The 22,971-nt window shown below is 39.1% G+C and overlaps 1 protein-coding gene and 1 pseudogene across 3 annotated transcripts; both read right to left on the reverse strand.

Annotated features, from left to right (window-relative positions):
• Positions 1–247: 247 nt before the first annotated feature.
• On the reverse strand, positions 248–22,960 carry REST (RE1 silencing transcription factor). 2 transcript variants are annotated; one of them, XM_080664850.1, is made up of 4 exons: positions 22,593–22,960; positions 19,330–20,236; positions 12,315–12,398; positions 248–5,799 (listed from the first exon to the last, which is right to left on the reverse strand). In XM_080664850.1, the coding sequence occupies exons 2-4, from the start codon at positions 20,222–20,224 to the stop codon at positions 3,893–3,895; spliced, it is 2,886 nt and encodes a 961-aa protein (XP_080520976.1). In that variant the 5' UTR covers positions 20,225–20,236; positions 22,593–22,960; the 3' UTR covers positions 248–3,892. The 2 variants fall into 2 exon arrangements, with proteins under 2 accessions (XP_080520976.1, XP_080520977.1); XM_080664851.1 differs by lacking the exon at positions 22,593–22,960 and adding an exon at positions 21,786–22,361.
• LOC308255740 (large ribosomal subunit protein eL42-like) lies at positions 17,910–18,210 on the reverse strand (annotated as a pseudogene). Its single transcript has one exon. The product of its transcript is annotated as a large ribosomal subunit protein eL42-like (transcript).
• Positions 22,961–22,971: the final 11 nt, after the last annotated feature.

Genomic DNA, 22,971 nt, shown 5'->3' on the forward strand with positions numbered 1-22,971 from the left:
CTTCTATGAATTGTCCTCTCACTGTTTCTCCCAACCTCCACCTTCCAGAAACCAGAGACAGGAAGATATGCTTTGAACTACCACCCACTAGATTGTTACCCCAAGCAATAAAGATTGCTATGACCTTTTTAGATACTATGGGTTGTCTGGAGAAAATAATTTAGAAAATTAATACATTTGCAATTTCAGCACAATAAATCTGGATTTCTTGATACCTGATGTACCAATAATAAACAAAGGCATAACATGCTTTTTAAAACTTTATTTCAACATAACTATGCTTACAGAAATACACTCATATTGGTTAATAGAATGCAATTTAAGTTTAACTTATTTTACATGATTTGGACCAAAAACTTGGTACATGGTTTAAACATAAAAAAAAGAAAAAAGATTTGCAATGTTTTATTTTTCATCTATTACAAATGTATATAAAAGATCCTCCAAAGGCTGCTAAAGCAGGCAGCAAGAACCTTGAGAAATTAACCTTTGGTTTGTCTCTGAAAAATAACACATATTGCACTGTAAGTTTATAAAATTGGTACAACAAAACAGTGTTGCAATGTTTCAATGCCAGTTTACAAAGTTCAATAACTAACTAATGGATGCTGAAAAGAGTGGGGAAAGCCTATGTATACATGTGAAACTGAAAAGCTATTTGATTTAGTTAATATTGCATGTAGACTGCAAATCTACACAAACCAGGATTCAGATAATTTCCTGAATCTGAATTAACACTATCAGCTCAGTTTGCTGAGGTCAAGAAGGAAACTCCACACACTAGCTATTTTTCTGACTTATGCAAAAAAGAAAATTATATTCCTTCCCCAGCTTTTCAGTCCAGAACTGATATACTACAGACAAGGTAGTCCCTTCCATTGTCAACATTCATAGGGTGACATGTAATGAGGTCTACTTGGGTTTAAATATTAGCAGTCATATAAAAAATAGTCCCTAAGTTAAAGACCACAGGACTTTAGAAGTGACTCTAAAAAATAAAATGACCCTTCTTGGAAGACTAGTGAAAACATCCAGCCATAGTTATAAGAAACCTTGTAAAAAAAAAAAAAAAATGTTGCCCCTTGTAAATTACACTTCAATAAAATAAAATAAAAAAGCGCCTGAAAGAAGCAGCTCTGAAAAGAGGAAAAAATATATAACTTAAAATATATTGAAAATAGATTCAAAAGATAGTTAAGAGATACATTTTCATAAGACTACCTAGGATTAGGCTTATAATGTATTCTAGTATTTCAAGTTTATCTCTAGTCACTAAACATCAATGTACAAATAACATGTTCACTTTTTTTTCCTTTATCAAAAGGGAAGTCTAGCTTAAATTCTATCCAGTGGAGGAGAAAACACAAAGATTCAGTTTCATGCAAATATCACATTTTTCAAATGGAAGAACTCCCAACTAGACCAGAAGTTCATATTATTAATATGCTTTTCACTGAAACAATTTTTAATAAGTACAAATACATGGCATTAAGGTTCAGAACCTAATATAGGCCTGACAATCAAGTTCGTGTTTTCTGGAAGAAAGGCCTCAGAAGCCCTACTCAATTTCTAATAACAATGTTTTCACGGATCAATTTAACAATAAGGGGTTTTAATTTCCTTCATATTTTTGTTTAGCATTCTCGTCTTTAAAACTCGATAAGAAAATAAGTCAATTCCCAAGAAGTCAAATGTTTTTCTTTAGTACAAAAGAATCTACAAAAACCTCTCCCCAAAATTGATTCCCAATATCCAATCTGTACTTAACATGAATCTTTTCATATATAATGTAAAAGGTAACTTACATAAAATGTACCCATGAACATCAAAACTAGTTGTTAGAAAGATTTAACTAGCTTTATAATTTAAGTTTTAAAACATAAATATTTGCAGCTTGATCTTCTGTTGACAATGATTGTCGGAGCCAAGAATTCACCTAGAATTCAACATCATTTACAAATTTCCATTCATGCACACAAAACACACTATTAACACACAATTTACTCCTCATGTCTTGAGAGAATCATCTTCTTTGAATCTTTGGCCTCCCAGTCAATTCAAAGTTCAAATGTCTTTTAACTCAAACTTCACTCTTAGATTTTTAACAAGTTTTCCACCCACACTTCAACGCTTTTCCTAATCTTTTTTCATGTTGCACTACCACACTCTGCAACCTACATCTCAAAGAGATCACCAGAGAAGAAAATAGATGAAATATAAAATGGTTATTTCAGAACAGGAAATGGAAGATCAGAATTGTTTAAGATTCCCTATTGGGATCATAGTTTATTTTCACTGCAATGAATAACTACTATCAACAAGAAAAATCCTGTTGGATTCTTTCATATTCTTTGGCAACTGGCCAAAGAACCTATAAAAACAAAATAAGTTTGGGAGTACACATTTTTTCCTATAAAGATTAGGAACACCAAGATAGCTGCAATTCATTTGAGGCCTCACCTGTACAAAGAGGCTGTCACAGTGACAGCCAGGAAACCCACTCACGTTTGTGGAGATCCCTGAGAAAGTGTGATTTTTAAATCTGGACTGTAATTAAGGTTCACCAGCCTTTTTCATTGTATTCATAGGAAGTAGCGGCTGGTCTACCAGCACTCATACTACCTTTTTCTCATCCTAGGTTTTTTGTATAATTGTTATGGCTTTGGAATCTCACAATTGATATTCTGTATAATTTGAAGATGTTACGTCTCTGAATTCCAGGTTTATAATTTCCAAATGTCACTTATAATTCTTTACTCAGCTGAGTAGCCATAGGATACCAACCATCTATGAAAAAAGGTTTTCCTCAAAGATATGACTTAACACTGTACATTTAAGTAGTAGTGTACTAAAACAGGCCAATAAATTTTACTTATGGTTGGTATTTGAGAGAAAAATCCATCAATATAGTCTAGTGGTTCATTTATTGCAAAGTTTAAGCTGAGAGCTGTGAATTTACTACATCCATTTAAAATAAATAACTTACAGGAAATACAGATCTGGCATAGATATAAAATGTGAAAATCAAAATCAATGACTTGAACCTGTATGTTTCATTTGCTCACCAACTTGCACACACTAATATTCTGCAAAAAAGACAACTGCAGCCAAAGAAAAACTGCCCTTTTGCAAACAAGACTAAAAGCATCCCTCCAAAGAGGACAAAATAAACATGCATATATATGTATAAAGTGTTACTGTTCAACACAAATGCTATTTCTAGGAAAAAATTTAACTGCATAGGTTAAAAAAAAAAACAATGTGCAATATCTTAAGCCATTAAAGCACCAAAATAAAAAATAAAAAAACCACCAAAATCATTGTTTTTATGATTAAAATACACAAATAAGAAATATTGATCAAAACTCAGGAGTAAATACCTGGACTGAAACAATGTCCATTGCTTGGAGAATTTTTCTTCAATTTAAATGTCTCTTCTCATCTCTAAAAAAATTTTAAAGTGCTAACTGTATATAAAGCAGGCAAATTCTTCAAGTAATTTGCTATTTAAGCATGCCAATTTTTATAGAGCTACACAAGAAACTAAGAATAAACTAAACTGAAATAGGAAGACAGGCATTAGGGGGAAACTGACAAGTTATAGCTGGACAAAGCAATAAAATGCTATGCCACCTTGGCCTTCTAGTTTCAATTAAATGTGTAAGCTAACAGATTTAGGTGTCTGGCTGGTTTAGTATACTAACTCCCTTGGATTTGCTAAAATGTATACAATAGGTAGAGAGAGTCTTAAGAAAAAGAGTGTCACTTAAAAATCAACATTGGACACTAATTAAAGCAATTTTAAAATTAAATGGTTATCTACTAGTATAAAGGTATATAAAATGTAATAGGACCTCACAAACTAAGAACTGAAGCCTTTTCCAAAGTTAAATTACTCCTGCCCTTTAGCTGCTTTTTCAAGGAAGTATACATTAACCAAATGGCGATTGAGGTGCTTACTGTAATCTTTTTCTTTTCTAAAAGAACGATCACAGAAGATACAAACAAAATCTCCCTCAGCCACCTTGACTGTAGAGGCTTCCTTTGAATTTTTCCTACTAGCTTCTTGTGGAACTGGTCGGGCCCCATTTAATCCAGAATCATCACTACCCTCCGACATGTTGTCACTTAGGTCACTTCCATCATGACTATGAATACCTTCATCTTCATCCATTTCCTGAGACTCATTTACTGCCATGGTAACAGGAGGTGATGCTACAGCAGTTTTGGACACTGCTTCTTGTTTTTCTGTTGGTAGAGGAAGAAGCAGTGGTGAAACTGATTCTTCAACTGCTGAGTCTTTTCCAGGGAGATTCTCTGTTTTGTTCTCATCTGTATCCATATCCGTTTCACAAAGCCTAGGGTCAGTCTGACGTTTATCATCTGAAGTTTCACCCTCTAGCATATTCAAGTTTTGTTCTGAGGATGAAATATTGGCAGATTCCTTGACAACAGCTAGACTCTTATCTGCCTCTTCTGCTTCTACTTTTTGAAGAGGGGCTTCTTTACTTCCTTCACATTCGGTGAGTAATTTTTGGTCTTTTGATTCCTCTTCTTTTAAGTTTTCCTTTGGCAATGGTGGTAAGAAATCCTGTGCACTTGCACTTTCCTTTAGAAGTTGGCTCTCTTTAACAGGCACCAAGCCAACTTCAATAAGGACTTGCTCCTTCCTTGCCATTTCACTCTGCATGTTAGACTTTTCCTTTTTATTATCTTTTCGAGGAGACTTTTTGGGAACTGGAGGCTCTGTAAGAGAAGGAGGCGGCTCCGTAAGAGGAGGCGGCTCCGTAAGAGGAGGCGGCTCCATGGCAGGAGGCTCCATGGCAGGAGGCTCCTCCATCTGAACAGGCCCCTTCTGAACAACCTCCATCGGAGCAGGCTGTATGGGAGGAGGAGGAGGAGGAGGCCCTGTCTGAACAGGCCCCACCTGAGGAGGCTCCATGGGTGGCAGCGGCTCTGTCTGAGCAGGCCCCCTCTGAACAGTCTCCTTCTGAGCAGGCTTGCTGCTTTTTCTACTTGACTTATTTTTCAGAGTTTTCTTCTTTGTACTTTTTTTCACACAAGTATTTTGTTTTTTATTCTCCTCCACTTTGTTCTCACACTTTGGTACTTCCTGACTATTTTTGGGTTTGCTTTCTGTCTTCTTTTTCTTTTTTGTCACAGGTTCCTCATCATTAACAGGATTTTGTAAGGAATGGGCTTCAGCTTCCATCTTCCTTTTGCCTTTCTTGGTTTTACAGTTTTTTTCTGAATTGGTTCTTGAATGCACATCCATCTCTCTAGCTTCCATCGCTGATTTCCGAGTTCTGGTGGTCACCTGGATTGAAGCATTACTACAAGGCTTTTTCTCTTTTGAAGCATTATCTTTTTTCTCCACTTTTACAGACTTCTCATTTTTCTTTCCAGCTACATCTCCCTTTATTTTTATCTGCTCTGTTTCTGTTTTTTCATTGGTATTATTGTTATCAGGCAAGTCAGCCTCTCGCTTTTTGGTTTTCTTTAGTTTCACTTTTGAAACATCCATTGTTTTATTAGGACAAGTGGGATGCTTAGATTTGAAATGATACTGCAGATTACACTTCTTGGAAGCTGCGTAATCGCATACAGGACAATTGAATTGCCGTGGATTAACATGTAGCTCCACGTGTTTTTTGAAGTTACTTCTATCTGCTGTTTTATAGTCACAGTGTGGGCAGTTAAGAGGTTTAGGCCCATTGTGAACCTGTCTTGCATGGCGAGTTACTTCATGTTGATTGGAGGCCACATAACTGCACTGATCACATTTAAATGGCTTCTCACCTAAAAGTAAACGAGACGTTAAAGACATATTAAGAAATGAATTCAAGATCATTAAAATATAAGGAATTGGATTATTTTAACAAAAAACCCCACAAAAGCTATATATTGAAAAGACTATTTCATGCACTTCACATTTACCATATTTATTTGTATCTTTTCTCCATCCCTTGACATTGTGAAACTAAACGAAGAAATTAAGTATCTCACAGTCAGCCATCATCATCTAAAAAATTTCATCAACGTAGGGCTCTCAACAACTATTAAAGAGCAGACATTTGTTAATACACAACAATTACTGGCCAAGTTCAGGTCTGGATGGTAATTTTATAGTGAGGACCCTCGAAGAAAATAACTTCAAATGTTTTATGTTTAATTAAAAAAAGTATAATGGAGTGGAACATAAAATTCAGATATTTTAAGGTAAGTCTTGAGACTTCAAAGAAATAACATACTCTAAGCTATACTCCCAGACCTTTGATACAAGTTTTAAAACACTGTGTTAGCTTCTGGGAGCAAAAGGCCTTTTTCCCCCCTTTAAATTTAACCCTTTTATCCATCAAGGCAAAAGCTGAGTCAAGCTTCATTCAGCAAATTTTCCCAATGCCAAAGATGCTATTTTAAAGCAAAAATATAGCCTAGTGAGAAATCTTTCCCTGATTTTTACCCACCGTCTTTTTTTTAAAAAAGGCCAAAGAAACTAGGTAAATTTGAAGGGGCATACAAATAGATATGGTATGTAAAAATAAGCAAACAAAGTAATAATCACAGGTACATTACAGAACCAGAACAACCCCAACCCCAAATTAAAGGCATAAGAGTAACATATTCTACCTGAATACATACCCATCTAGATCACACACTAGTAAATATTACCAAATGGTATCCATACCCCACTGGTCCAATGGAATGCATAGTAGAAAAACGGAAATTGACATTTATGAAAATTCATCTCTCAAACATTCTCAAATTCATATCACATCTTAATATTGTCATAAAGCAAAGCTACTCAGACATTAAGTAAAACCATGTAGATGTAGATGGTATGCTGTACATGATTAGAAAATGTCTGATGATAAAACACTTGATCACAGAAACAAATATGTATCCAAGTACATCAGATTGGACATGTAGCTAAATGGACAACTCTTTTCCATGTTAGTTCACTAACAAATTTGTAAATAGGTTTCTACAACATACTACATTACTCCATAGTACTTGGCCGTATCTTGTCCTCTCTCCAGTGAATCACCTCAATGGAGACAAGCATTTATTTTACATATACAGACAAGAATAGGCAAAGATAGGTGGCATAATAGTTAAGAACTGTTTTGGAATAAGAATATCTAGGTGATCAAATATGGGATTCTGTAACTTACTGTGAGATCTTGAGCATGGTATTGAAAACTCTCTAAAGGCTCATTTCCTCATCTGTAAAATATTCTTTTCTTTTTTAAATTTTATTTGAATTTACTGGGGTGACTTGATGGTTAATAAAATTATATGGGTTTCAGGTGTACATTTAATCTAATATTTAGATTATTTAGCCATATAAACACTTAGCATGGGGAGTTAGCCAGGCACCCTATATACATTACCTGTAGTAACAAACTGGTTAAATTATTAGTATTGGGGGAAAGGGAGGAGTCATCATATCCTGCCTATCCACATAAACCCTACCTCTGAATAAACATCTGTGATAATTATAAGGAAAACAACACCATTTTGAAAACCCTAGTAAATGAGGGTATTTACATAGCAAGCATTAGTCAATCAATGTATGGGAAGATGTAGAAATCTGTTTAAAATTTGATGGCAGCATAATTTACTTGCTCCAATTTTCCTTCTATTGTAATAAAATCCTGCTTGTATTAGAAAACCTATTCATCCAGTTTTATAGCTGAATATAAAACCCCTTGCCCTGTACCAATAGTCTTAACTCCCTTTTTCAATTCTAGTAATATAGGGTGGGGCAAAAGTAGGTTTACAGTTGTGAGTACACAAAACACAGTATTTATTATTTTATTATTTTACTAGAGGTCCGGTGCACGAAATTCATACACTGGGGGAGGAGGGGGAGCACAGCGGCCCCTCAGCCCGGCCTGCACCCTCTCGCAGTCCAGGACCTCTCGCTCCTTACCGACCGCCTGCTCGTTACTCCTTACCACTCGGCTCGCTGCTCCCTAGTGCTGCCGCTGCCCTGGAGGAGAGTCAGGCTCCTACCATCGCCGCTACGCTCACCAACCGCGAGCCTAGCTTCTGGCTGAGTGGTGCTCCCCCTGTGGGAGCACGCTGACCACCAGGGGGCAGCTCCTGCCTCCTAGTGGTCAGTGCACGTCATAGTGATGGGTCGTTCCGCTGTTTGCAAAATAGGACTAGAGCCCAGTGCGTGATATCATACGAGACCCAGACCCACAGCGCCGGCAGGACCCGGACCGACTCCCGCCACACCAGGAGGGACGCAGGATCCAGAGTCAAGTCCCCTCCCACCCACGTGCACCTAGCAGCGCATGCAGCCTCCTGGTGACCCAAGTCTTTGGTCATGACGGTGTGATGGCGTCAGGGCCAAGGGGTTTTTATAATAGAGATTATTTTCCACAAAAACAACTGTAAACCTACTTTTGCCCCACCCTGTATTTACCTGTTTTTCACCTTTATAAATGTATCAGATTACCTATTGTATTCTTCCCAAATTAATTTATAGGTGTATGGCAAATTGAAAAGGGGAAAGATTTTTTTATAAGTTTTACATGTTCTTATCAAGAATAATCCAGCCCTGGTTGGTGTGGCTCAGTCAGTTGAGCGTCCCTTGCACCAAAAGATTGTTGGTTTGATTCCCAGTCCAGACATGCCCAGGTTTTGGATTCACTCCCCAGTAGGGGGCGTGCAGGAGACAGCCAATTAATGTTTATCTCCCTTTCCCTCTCCTTCTCAAATCGGTAAAAACATATTTTTAAAAAATGAAGTACGGTATAGTTTTTTGTTTGCTTGCTTTAAAGAATAGTTCAGAAAGAACAGCAAAGAAGCCTGGCCAGTGTGGCTCAGTGGTTGAGCATAAACCTATGAACCAGGAAGTCAAGATTCAATTCCCACTCAGGGCATAATGCCTGGGTTGCGGGCTCGATCTCCAGTAGGGGGTATGCAGGAGGCAGCCGATCCATGATTCTCTCATCACTGATGTTTCTATCTCTCTTTCCCTCTCCCTCTCTGAAATCAATAAAAATAAGTATTTTTAAAAAAACTTAAAAAATAACAATAATTAAAAAAAAACACATGTAGCAAAGAAAATCCAAAAGCAACAGTTAGCACACTCAAAATTATTCAGGCAAAGATTATTAAAACACCATAGATACTTATACAATGACAAAAGTATTTCAATGAAGATACAAGTACTTTGTCATTCTAATAGTACAGGTCAAGCAGATATGACTTTAAATCATGAAGTATCAAGCATTTAGATTTAATTTCTGACATATAAGTAATACAAGGCACAGGGACAGAGAAAAAACTAAATGACACCATGAAAAAGCAAATAAGGACAAATCCAGAAGGAGGGCATTCTACATGAAAAATGGCCACATTTCTTCAATGCCTTAGTTTCCACATTTGTAAAATGGGAATAGAAGTTAGGGGTCCCTCAGCCTGGCTTGTGCCCTCTCGCAGCCCAAGACCCCTTGGGGGATGGATGTCCGTGGGGGGATCAGGCCTAAGCCAGCAGTCAGACATCCCTCTTGCAGTCTGGGCTCTTGCAGTGCGGGACCCCTCGCTCCTTACTGTCCACCTGCAGCAGAGGCAGGAGAGGCTCCTGCCACCTCTGCTGTGAGCCCGGCTCCTGGCTGAGCGGCGCTCCCCCTGTGTGAGCGCACTGACCACCAGGGGGCAGCTCCTGCATTGAGCGTGTGCCCCTTGGTGGTCAGTGAATGTCATAGCGATTGGTCGTTCTGCCGTTCGGTCAATTTGCATATTAGGGTTTTATTATATAGGATAGGATAGTTACATGAATTAACTCATGTAAAGCTCTTAAATGTTTTATTTAAGAGATAGAGCATACTGTCTACCAACAGGACATATGTCTACTAGCCTCAGCAAAGCTTGAGATATCATCCAAGTTACCCTCAAAAAATGAAACCAGGAAACACTGAAAAGTAACATAGCCAGGTTCTGGTTAAAGTGATCCAACTCAATAGCTTTGGAGATCTAGAAGGCACACTCAAAGAATATATTAACACGACAAGCATGGAGGGTCAAGAAAGGCTAGCAAGCATACTATGTGACCCCTTCATAATTACTGAAATCAGAATCTGTGCTATAATCAGTCTTATCACTGACATAAGACAGCTATATTCAATAACAATAAAATGCAAGCAAGCCCAACCAGCGTGGCTCAGTGGTTGAGTATCAACCTATGAGCGAGGAGGTTATGGTTCAATTCCCAGAAAGGGCACATGCCCTAGTTGCAGCTTGATCCCCAGTGTGGGGCTTGCAAGAGGTAGCCAATCAATGATTCTCTCTCATAACTGATGTTTCTCTCTCTCTCTCCCTCCCTCTCCCTTCCTGTCTAAAATCAATAAAAACATATATTTTTTTAAAATGCAAGCAACATATTTAATTTTAAATTTTCTAGTAGTCACATTACAAACGTAAAAATGAATTTACTATTTAACCTAATATATTAAATATTATGTCAACATGTAATCAGTATTTTAAAAATAGAGTATTTGCCTTTTCTTCATACTGTTTGAATTTCAGTATTTTATACAACTCAATTCCAATCAACCACATTTCACAAGCTCAATAATCACATGCAGCTCGTGGTTACCCATTTAGACACACAGATTTACAGTAACTGTTAACTTAAGGGTAGTAGGTCTACATCAACCATGTCAAACTCATGGCCCACAATGAATATTTTTGTGGCCCAGCCAATATAACAGTATGCAAGAAACGTTTTAATAAAAATTTTGTAACTTAACTTTTACAATATCCTGTTATACATAATTATTAATAACGAACTACAATGTTCGCTAATGACTGATTACTATAATCGTGTTGCATTCATTTCCCTTACGTGCCTTACACGCAAGTGCACCATTTCTCTCCACTAATACTAGCAGCGAATATTTTAGCAGCCGATTGCCGTCATTAGTCTTGTACTGCCTTGTTTGGTGTGCACAACAGGAAATATTTTGCTTTAGGAAAACAAGAAAAATAGGTTTATTTGCATTACGCTTTTTTAATTTGTGCAGTTATTCAGTATCTGGTTAAGTTAACGTTCAAGAAAAAAATTAATTTTTATTAAAATGTTCTATTGTTGCCCTAACCAGTTTGGCTCAGTGGATAGAGCATCGGCCTGCGGACTGAAGGGTCCCGGGTTCGATTCCGGTCAAGGGCATGTACCTTAGTTGCGGGCACATCCCCAGTAGGGAGTGTGCAGGAGGCAGCTGATTGATGTTTCTCTCTCATCGATGTTTCTAACTCTCTATCCCTCTCCTTTCCTCTCTGTAAAAAATCAATAAAATATATTTTTAAAAAAATGTTCTATTGTTTTATGTTAATGATTACTCATTTATTTCAGCCCTTTGTATTCAGCATGTCTCTATCAAAATAAACCTACGTTTCTATGAAAATTGAAGCTTTTGTTTTTTTGCAGCCCACATAAACTTAAACCTTGTTTATTTGGCCCGTGTTAGCCTTGGAGTTTGACATACTTGGTCTACACAGACGTTTGTAAACAACAAAATTGTATTTAGCACAGTTTGCCCACAGGGGTACATATACGTATATTCTAAATCTGAAAAGAGACCTGGCAGTTCACCAAGAGTCAATCATGGCCAAAATGAAATAATGACCAATCACAAGACACCTATGCTAATACTTTTAACTTGGCCAGCTTGATAATGGGGTCCAATTCTGGTTGGTGATCTTGATCTTTCACTGTAGTATATGAATCTCCTACTTGTTACTGTCTGAACTTTATCTATTATAGGCTAATAAGTTAATATCTCAGATTATGTATAATTCTTTAAAGGTAGGCTTTTGTATATCAGTCCTCAGAAAAGCCCTATCAACTTTCAAAATAGAACAAATACAAATTTCAAGACCTGAGAAGCTCAGAAGGAATCCCTAGAGCCTGGCAACCACACACTATGAAATTTGGTGTCATACTGTGTTGAAGAAGGAGTGTGAGAAAGTAGGAGTTGTTCAAAAAGCACTAACCAGTCGTGGTCGACGATATCAGTTCAACTTTTGTGTCACCGAACTTATTGAAGAGCTAATGAAAATTAAGGACCCTCCTCGCAGAAAGTGCACATACATTTACATTTACAGGAGTTCCACCTATGGACTCATTAAGAATCCCCCCTTTAAATACAACTCCACAGTAATAGAATACTGATTTTTAACTAGTTTCCAAATTATATTTAAAAAATGTAATCATAAATTACCCAATTCCAGGTCTAGAACTTCCTTATAATGGTAGTTTACTATAAATGATAGAAAAGTTCCCATTTCTTACCAACCTGAATGAGTACGCATATGTCTAGTTAGATGAGTCTTCTGAGAACTTGAGTAAGGGCATAGTTCACATTTATATGGGCGCTCCCCTGCAAAAATATAATTAGTGCTTAAATATGATAAAATAAGGCAAGCATAATTCTCATAATATTATATACAATAACCAGTACTGTGTATTTTCTAACAAAAATTATTTTCCTATTCCTGGCACATAGTCAATTTATGTAAATGTATTAGAAATGTAAGTTATTTCATATAGAAATGGAAGTTATTTACATAACTACATCATTTCAACTTTGCTGACACTATCATTGGCTTTCTGAATTCTACAGCACTTTTAATTTTCACAGAAATAGTACATATTATTACATTAAACTTGTTGATTTTTTAGAGAGAGGAAGGGAGAAAGAGAGATAGCAATTTGTTGTTCCATTTATGTATGCATTCATTGGTTGATTCTTTTATGTGCCCTAACAGGCTGGATAACCAACTGAAGCTACCTGGCCAGACTATATTAAATGTTAACTACTGAGAAATTATCTTGGTAAGGCATCAAGGAGCATTTTTTTTTTTTTTTAATTTAGAATTATCCTTAAAGAAAATCTACCCAAATTTTTTGATGCTATGGCTTGGGTAACTTTTTTTCTTTTTGTTTTGGCTAACTTTTTTTTAAATATTTTTTTTTTTATTGACTTCAGTGAGGAAGGGATTGGGAGAGACAGAAACATCAATGATGAGAGAGAAGAATCACTGATCAGCTGCCTCCTGCATGCCCCCTACTGGGAATCGAACCCAGGCCTTTCAGTCCACAGGCCAACGCTCTATCCACCACTGAGCCAAAACAGCTAAGGGTTGGCTAACTTTTTTAAAATCCTTGTAAAAATGATAAATCTAGCCCGGCCAGCGTGGCTCAGTGGTTGAGCATAACCTATGAACCAGGAGGTCAAGGTTCGATTCCCAGTCAGGGCATATGCCCAGGTTGCGGGCTTGATCCCACTGCAGGGGGCAACCAATCAATGATTCTCTTTTATCATTGATGTTTCTATCTCTCTCTCCCCCTCTCCCTTCTTCTCTGAATTAAAAAAAAAAAAAAAAACAACCTTAAAACAAAAAGGATAAATCTACCATTTGAACTTGTTAGTTTAAAGCAAGAATGCTTTTGAGCAGGGATTTTGTTGTGTTTAGCTAAAAATTTCCCGTGGCAGATACAGCTGTTATGAAATGTCAGTGTTAAAACAATTTTATTCATAAAGCCATAGGGACAGAGCAATTGAAGATGAGAGGCCAGTGATTTAGTACTGAAGAATTTAAGACACAAAGACAGGAAATGTGTCTGTTTTTGAGTGTGGGTTGTCAACCACAAAACTTTTAAGTTTGAAAATTTGTTTCATCTAGTCTTTGGCCATAAAATAATAATTACAACCTTGAGCAAGTAAGTTTCTGCATCAACAGTACCTTCACTTCTTAGGATTGTGAGAATTTAATACATGCAGTATACCTAACATTGTGTCTTGGCACATATAAGCCCTCAATAAATATCAGTTATTATTTTTTGTCTACATAGTAAGATACAGCAACACATGTGTCTAATAAAATTAAGAAAGGAAGATGCCGAAACCGGTTTGGCTCAGTGGATAGAGCATCGGCCTGCGGACTGAAGGGTCCCGGGTTCGATTCCAGTCAAGGGCATGTACCTTGGTTGCGGGCACATCCCCAGTAGGGGGTGTGCAGGAGGCAGCTGATCGATGTTTCTCTCTCATTGATGTTTCTAACTCTCTATCCCTCTCCCTTCCTCTCTGTAAAATATCAATAAAATATATTTAATAAAAAAAAAAAAGAAAGGAAGAGAATAAAGAAGAATGTGGTGATGAGTGAGAAATGTAAATGTAACTGCTCAACTGTAATTGGCTGGTAGCTATAGATTAGCTGCAAATAACTCATAGCATAGAATGACTACTTTTACCTGGAATAATTTTAAGATAGATTTTAAAATATTAAAAGTAGTTATTTACAGAAGATCCAAGATCCACAAATGGCCAATAAGAAAATGGAAAGATGCACAATATCATCAGCCATGAGGGAAATGCAAATCAAAGTAAGATAAAGACTTCACACCCACTTGGGTGTCTACAATCAAAATGGCAGATATTAACAAAATATTGGCTAGTATGTGGAGAAATTGGAACCCTTATACATTACTGGGATTGAAAATTAATGCAGCCACTTCAGAAAATAATTGGCATTTCCTCAAATGATTAAACATAGTTACCTATTTGGCACAGCAATTCCATACAGATAGATAAATTTAAAAAAAAAAACAATTAACTTCCATCCACACAAAAACTTGTTCAAGAATGTTCATAGTAGTATCTTTAATAATAGCCAGAAAATGGAAACAATCCAAACACCCATTAATTGATGGATAAACAAAATGTTGTGCACCCAAGGAGACATATGTAATACTTTAAATAAAGAATTAAAATTAAAAAAAAAATGTTGTGTACCCATAAGAAATTACATGGCAATTAAAGGAAAATAAGTATTGTACATACAACATGAATGAACTTTGAAAGCATTGTACTAAGGGGGAAAAGGTAGTCAGTCACACAGGACCACATATGGAATGATTCCATATACAGGGTGTCCCCAAAAAATGTATACACACTTTAACAGTTGATAGCTCAATTTTGAAAATGAAATATATATTTAAATAAACAATGCCTTTATAATTATTCATTGCGTATACATTTTTTGAGGACACCTTATATATGAAATATTCAGAACCGGCCTATCCATAGTGAATTGTATGGTATGTAAATTCTATCAAGCTGTTATTCTAAAAGTTAATGAAATAAAAATTAAATACTAGTATAGGTTAACATGAAGAATCAATAAAGGATAATTTACTTTTAAATTCTTTATAACAAAATAGATTCTATCTGTGCAATTCTACACTATAGGTACAATCTACAAAACAGTGATTTTTCAATCAAACATACAGGCAAAAATGTCATCTTTTAAAGTAGAATTTGTGACCCTGACCAGGTAGCTCAGTTGGTTATAGTGTCGTCCAGATATATCAAGGTTGCTGGTTTGATCCCGGTCAGGGCACAATGAATGCATAGATTGGTGAAACAAATCTCTCTCTCTCTCTCTCTTTCTCTCTCTCTCTCTCAAAAAAACTATCAATATAAAATAAAAAATAAAGTACAATTTGTGAACTGGTTAAATATCTAAGCCACAAAATTAAAAATCTTTTTATTTAAGACTCTAATGAAAACAATCCTCAGCCCCTACCATACTAATTACCTATAGAGATTCGGATTTCAAATCTCTTGTATCTGACCTTGGGCCCAGCACTTCAAGCTTTTTTAAACCAGAAGTTTCCTCTCAGTGAGTAATCAAAGGCTAATGTCTGGCAAACCTGTTTCATTAATGGATAGTTCTGAAGATTAGCATAGAAAAGAATAAAGTACCTAGCATTGATTACTCAATAAAAAGAAGAAACCCACCGACTCTGAAAACTAGGCTACTGTCAGCTACCTAATGAAAAATGAGAAGTGATTCTGCTGTCATTTCTTATCTCTACTGTTCAGCACTAGATTAATTTAATTTTTCATAAATACAATTTTTAGAGCCATGCATTTAACAGCAGAGATACTCTCAGAATTTACATTATCAAATTATCCTTCCATTTATATACCACCAAATTATGGGTGTTTTTTTTTTAAATCACAAGGTAGGAAGCACTGGAGGTCTTGCTTCCTAGTAATTGTCATCAGTTTGGGCTCAAATAAAAATTTTCCCAAAAAGTTAAATAAATAAAATAAAAATCACAAGATAATAGGATGGAAAAATCTTTTTAGAAAACAAAGACCAAATCGGTTTAACAATAAAATGTGAAATCCACACAACCAGCGTTAGCTATGTAAAGTATAATCTTATTGTAAAAATATCAACCTCAAATTCATGTGGAGAAAATGTTAAAATTTTTCCAACTGTCTTCATTTTTTTTCTTCTAAAAATGTTCTTAAATCAACAACTTAGATTATTGTTGAAAACATTTAAAATTTTTTTTAACCAGTGTCATCCCAATAAACTCAATAAAAAGTAATAAAAAAGAAAACAGTTTTAGCTTTGGGGGACTCTCTTAATCAGTTCAGTGACCCAACAGTTCTGAAGTTATCAAACTGAAACTGTCCCCCCTCCAATTTAATAAGACAAAGGCACTGGGGTGCTGGTAACATTCTCTGTTGACTTGCATGGTGGTTATGAGTATATATATTTATAAAACTTCATCAAGGTGTACACATGAAAGTCACGCACTTCAGTTATAGTATTTTTGTAATGTCTGAACTTCTTCAGTTTTGAAATAAAATGCTTTGGCATAGAGACATTCATTTATAGGTTACAACAAATTCCAAAGGACTACAAATTCTTTTACTTGACTAGATTTTTTTAATGTATTTTTATTGATTTCAGAGAGGAAGGGAGAGGGAGATAGAAAGATCAATGATGAGAGAGAATCATTGATCGGCTGCCTCCTGCACATCCTTTCCACACACTTCCCCCCACCCCCACCCCAGATGGAGCCAGCAACCCAGGTATGTGCCTTGACTGGGAATCGAACCATGGCCTCCTGGTTCATAGGTCAATGCTCAACCACTGAGCCACACCGGCTGGGCTACTTGACCAGATTTTAAAACTTTAAATGCAGAAGCCATCTGCTGGGGCTTAGAAATCTTGCTGCAGACTTCTTTCCTTCAACGGCATTTCACCTCCAAGTTTAAAATCTACCACTCACACAATGCAATATCAATTTACCTCCCCAGTGTCCCACTTTTACCTGTGGGATTCAGTTCTACAGAGACAACTCCTACAACCAAACAGCATCCCAATAGTCCCTTTTCACTTGTGATCCAAGAGCACAGTACTAGATTGTTCAGACCAGTAATCAGACCTCAAAAGTAACAACCCTTACCAGGAAAATGTAATGTAAATTAAAATACCTACCAGCCTGGCCACAATGGCTGAGCATCAACTTATGAACCAGTAAGTCAGGGTTCACTTCCTGTCAGGGCACAAGCCGACTTACAGGCTCAATCCCCAGTAGGGGGCGTGCAGGAGGCAGCCAATCAATGATTCTCACTAACGTTTCCCTCTCCCTTCCTCTATGAAATCAATAAAAATGTTTTTTAAAAAATAACTACCTATAGTTACAAACATTTATTTGAAAAACGTGAGATTCCTAATTACAAAAATTTTAAAGTAAAATTAAAAGCCAACAATTAACAGGTACTGAGGAGAAATGGGAAGTAACTACTGAAAGTTTCTTTTTGGGTGAAGATGTCCTAAAATTGATAGTGGTGATGGCTGCACAACACTGTGAATATATATTTTTAACTGAATTTATTGGGGTGACATTGGCTAATAAAATTATATAGGTTCCAGGTTTAATACATCAACTGTATAAATGTATTATGTTCACCACCCTATGTCAAGTCTCCTTTCATCACCATTTATCCCCATACCTTCTTTTTTTTTTTTTGAAGTGAACATATCAAGATTTTATTGTCATATAATAAAACAAAATATGAAGCTTAGAACTGGATCACTTGACCCTTTCTCTTCTTTTCTCCTCCCAGTTCAAAATGCTTGCATCTCTTAACAGCCAGCATTCTGAGATCTGCAGTTGGGCTCCACACATTCAAACCTCAGCACAATCTTCTTTGTAGTTTTAGCCTTTTTTTGGAAAATTGGCTTAGTTTGCCCACCATAGCCACTCTACTTCCTTGTCGCTTTCCCTGCGCATTCAGAGAATCCTTGCCCTTCTTGTACTGTTACTTTGTGGGACTGATGCTTGCCACACTTCTTAAAGAAAGTTCGGCAGCTTTTAGGAACGGGTCACCATTCAGGGAAAGCCCCACATACCTTCTTCTACCCATCCCCCACTATCCTTCCCCTCTGGTAATTTACCGTGGTGTCTGTTTTCTATTTTGTCCATTAGATTCCACATATTAAGTGAAATGATATGGTACTTGCCTTTCTCTGACTGGCTTATTTCACCTAGCATAATTCTCTCCAGCACTGTGAATATATTAAAACCACTGAACCGTAACTTTAAATGGATGAATTGTGTGGTAGTAGAGTATATCTCAATAAAGCTGTTATTTTTTTTAAATGAATTGCAAAATGTGACAAGATATTCCTAATTGTTGGGTGTAGATGATGGGTATATGTTGGTGCAGTGTAGCATTCTCTTTACTTTTGAGATATTTGCAATTGTTCATATTTTTAAGATTGTCCCACTTTTTTTGAAAGAAGGCACTTACTTATAAATTAGAAAGGTCCTCTTACCTGTAGGAGTTAAAATATGTTGAACATTATTTTTTGTTTGAAAAATAGTTGCATTTTCCACATGTGGTTGCTTTCTTAGGAAAATAATTTGAGTGATAATGAAACCAATGCTTTAAAAACTCACATTTCTGTGTTTTGGGGACAAGTTGTTCCATTTAGGAGCTCAATATCCCAAGTCAAATGTTTTAAATAGTTTGAGGCTCTGTTAAATGTGGTTATGCAAGGGTTAGTTTTTTTCTTTTTTATCAAAGTCCTAAATTCCTTTGGGAAACTACTGTATGCATCTAGATGTATTCACTGCCAACTAAATACATCTAACAAAAACAGTAGTCTAATCTGGCTAAATGGTCTATCACAAGTTGTTAGAGTATGTATTTTAGAAAGAACATTGATAAGATTTCTCTTGAATATTCTTCCATATAACAGTACTTGATTTTTGTTCCTCACTAGATCCCTTAATTCTATAGTATAGTTACCTCCATGAAGAAACTGAGGCACAGAGAATAAATAACATGTTCAAAGGTCACAAAGATAGCAAATAATCGAATCAGGGTTTGAACCTAGTCCCACTGCCCCCCCCCCCCTTTTTTTAGCATTATTAACTACCCACTCAATTAACTATCAGAGGTGAGTTGAAGTTATGGACTACAAAGGTCCTCTTACCTGTATGAGTTCGAACATGCTGAACATAATTGTTTTTTCTGTCTGAAAAATAGTTGCATTTTCCACATGTGTATACTTTCCTTGGAAAATGGTTTCTTAAGTGTTTTCTCCAGTGATATTCGCTTACTGTGGTATATGTGCAAATGATGCACTTGTAGACTCGCTCATTATCACCAGCTCTAGTATGGTGTTTCAAGTGAGCAGTATAGTGATCATATCGATTGGTATTGTAGCCACAGCGGTCACAGCGAATGGGGCCTTTGGAGAAATCTCCCTCTTCAGCAGTGGAAGAGCCAGATTCCCTGGCTTTTGCTTGCTTCTCTGCACTTTCTTCCACAAAAAACTTCTTGGCACTATGAACTCTGATGTGGTGCACAAACTGTTCTTCAGATTCTGCTTCATATTGGCATGGCTTACAACGAAAGGGTTTGGTCTTCAAGGTCTTGCATTTGTCTTCTGCTCCAGGTGTCTCAGGAGGAAGCTCTTTATTTGAGCTGTAAATTTCTGGGGCAGCTGATACCTCAAACACAGGCTGTGGTTCTGCAACACTGAGTTCCAAACTTTCCAGTTCCATGTTTTCCAGGCCATTGGGTTCACCTTTTATTTCAGGAGACTCCTCAAGTCCTTCTCCATCACTATCTGAAAAGTTGTTATCCCCAACAGGCATCAATTCTGCCATCTGCCTTTCTTCGCCAACTAGGTAATCACAGCAGCTGCCATTGACTTCCCCAGTTAAGGCCACATTTGCCAACATGATGAGCTGAGGAGCAGCCAATTCAGCTTTGGAGAGGTCATGCAAGTCATACATATCGTTAGGCAAGGCCATGCCAATGTTGCCACTGCCGTTGAACAGCCCTCCTCCTCCAGAAGACTGCCCCATTACCTGGGTGGCCATAATAACTGTATTCTGAATTCAAAACAAAACACAAAAGCACCAGTTTAAATACAACTTTTACTGGTCTAAAACCAAAACATTACCATAATTCTTCATATCTTTTAAAAAATACATTTCCAATATAATCTCTAAACTCAATGAGCTTCATTAACTACTAAAAAGAAGCCTTTAAAATCTTTTTGTAATTTCAAATTCTTTACTGCAAAACCGAAAAAAAATTGTCTATTACCCCTCCGAAAAACTTTATCAAATTTGTGACATAATTAGGTCCACCAAGTAGGTCTACCACTGGCAAAGCACTTTTAATTTTTCTAGTGCAAAAAACAAACAAAACGGAAGCTTTCATTTTTAATGTTAATTAAAATTACTTTTAAAATTCAATATGTGAATAGTAAACAGCTAGCCCCCCAAACCCCCCTTCAACATTTACTGGTCTGAATCAGAAAAGGTTCGAGAAATCCAAAAGCCAGGCAAACATGGCTAGAAAGTAGAAGCCTGTAATAAATTGGTCAACTGAACTGAAATTTACATTACCTCAACTAACTCCAGAGGAGTAAACTACTGTGAAAAAGTACCACTTTGTTTCTTATTTTTTGCTGATTTGACCTGTTTGAGGGGGAAAAAAATTACGGACCTTTTTTCCTGCGAAAAAGTAAGTTTGGTGTACTCAAAACTTCACAAATGAAAATAATCTTTCAAACCACCTACTAAAATAATCATACAATTCAACTCGACAATCAGCAACTTTCTTGCATTGTGTTTGACTTGGCCTACTTGCCTAGTGGAAGCCATTACAAGATCACCTTCTTGAAAACATGTAGGGCTTTTTAAATCGTCTTAACCAGGTTCCATTCCAAAGGTACTATTCTCAAAGTAGGTGTTCTCTTGCAAATTAGACAAATCAAAAATAAGTGGCAAGAACTAAAAAAGTTTAACCCAAAATACAAAAAAAAAAAAAAAAAAAAGTAATCCGTTTCACCGAAGTGTATGAACGCAAACCGGGTTGAGTTATACGTACCCGCAAAAGTTGGGACTCAAATGCCATCACAGAAAACAAACCGAGAGCAAAAGCTGTCCCAAGGCTTATAAGTCCGGGCTACTCGGTATTTACCCAAACATCGACTTTTCTAATAGTCCCCCAAACCCTAACTACCATCCCTAACGAAATTTCAACGTTTGTCAGGAAGACCGTCCAAGCTGAGCTCCAAACCCCAACGTGTTGCACGGATTCCTATGTGCTGCTGCCACCAGCGCCTGCCTCGGCGGCGGCATTCCTGGCTGAAATAGGCATTCGGCCATTTTCTCAAAATACCAAACACAAAGCAGCTCTTTGCAAACTCGGGCGCTCTCGCTTCCTCTCGGCTCGCCCCGCTCACTGCACACATTTGCACACCAATTCGCGGGAGCTGCCCCAACCCTCGTCCTGAAGCCTTTTCTGTGCTCCCCAACACTAAAAAAGGCAAGGGGGACCAACTCGGGGCGCCGTTGGGCCAGACCGAATCTTCCCCAGGGCAGCCCCCTCTCCGGCCCTCAGACCCGCGTTTGGGAAGAGGAAAGTTACCGCGTCGCCGGCGTCTCAGCTCCTCTCCCGGCTCCGGGGCGAGCCCTCCGCGGAGGGCCGAGAGGCTCCGCGGCGCCCTCCCGAGGCGCCGGCCCCGAGCGCCAGAGGGGGCCCCCACGCGCGCCGGCCGCCCCCCGGAAGTTTGCGAACTCACTCCCCGACGGCGCCCCGCGGGACGCGCGCCCTAGTCCTGCCACCCCGGGAGGCGAGGTGGCCGGGCGCGGAGCGCCGCGGCGGTGAAACGGCCCGAGCGCAGAAATCGCTGTCCAGCCCCATTGGCGGAACCGCCCGGGCCCCAGGCTGACTCAACCCGCCCAGCCGCACTCAACGGCGCCTTCCGGCGAAAGGGAGAGGCCGCAAAGGGAGGGGGACGTGGGCCGCGGGCAGCGAGGGGCTGCGGCGGGACCTGAGAGCAGCGGGAGGGCGAGGAGGAAGTTTCAGGACTAGGGCCCCAGGCAGCTCCACGCCTCGGCCTCGGGACCCGACTCCGAGAGGCGCCCGGGCCCGCGCGGAGGCTGAGGCCGGCCTCGACTGGGGAGGGGGTCCTGGCGCCGCGCCGCTCCCCACGGACGCCCCCGGCCCAGCCCCCGGGGCCGCGCCGGTGTAACCCGATCCCGCCCCGCCGCCCGCCCCCGTCCGGCGCGGCCGCCGCCGCCGGAGCCACAGTATCTGCAAATCAGCCCTGGACAGCGCCTCGCTCCGCGTCCTTCCGCGCCCTCCCCCTCCCGCGGGCGCCGCCGCCGCCACAGCCGCCCGGCCGGCCCTCCCCCCACCCGCCCCGAGCCCCCGGCCCCGCGCCGCGCTTACCGGCCTTCCTCGGCCAGGAGGGGCTGGGGACCTGGCGTCGCCGCTCCTTCTCCGACTACTTTTCTTTGTTGCAGGAGTTTCGGGGGAGGGGAGAGGGAGGGTGAAAAAGTTGGGCGCTGGGGCCGTCGAGGCCCGCGAAGGCCCAGGAGTGGGGCTGCAGAGTGCTCAGGCCGCGGGCTCTCGCCCTGCTGTCCCGGCCGCCGCCGAGGTCTGGGGTCCGGGGCCTCGGCGGCGCTCGCTCTGCTGCTGCGCCGCAAGCTCGCGGGAGCCGCACATTCCAGCACAGGAGGCTGCGCCGCGCACTCGGCCCGCGCCGCCGCTGCCGCCCGCGGGACACGCCCCCTCCTCCGCCCGCGCGCGCCCGCGGGACACGCCCACT

The sequence above is a fragment of the Plecotus auritus genome (assembly GCF_963455305.1).
Source record: "Plecotus auritus genome assembly, chromosome: 1".
Taxonomy (NCBI): domain Eukaryota; kingdom Metazoa; phylum Chordata; class Mammalia; order Chiroptera; family Vespertilionidae; genus Plecotus; species Plecotus auritus.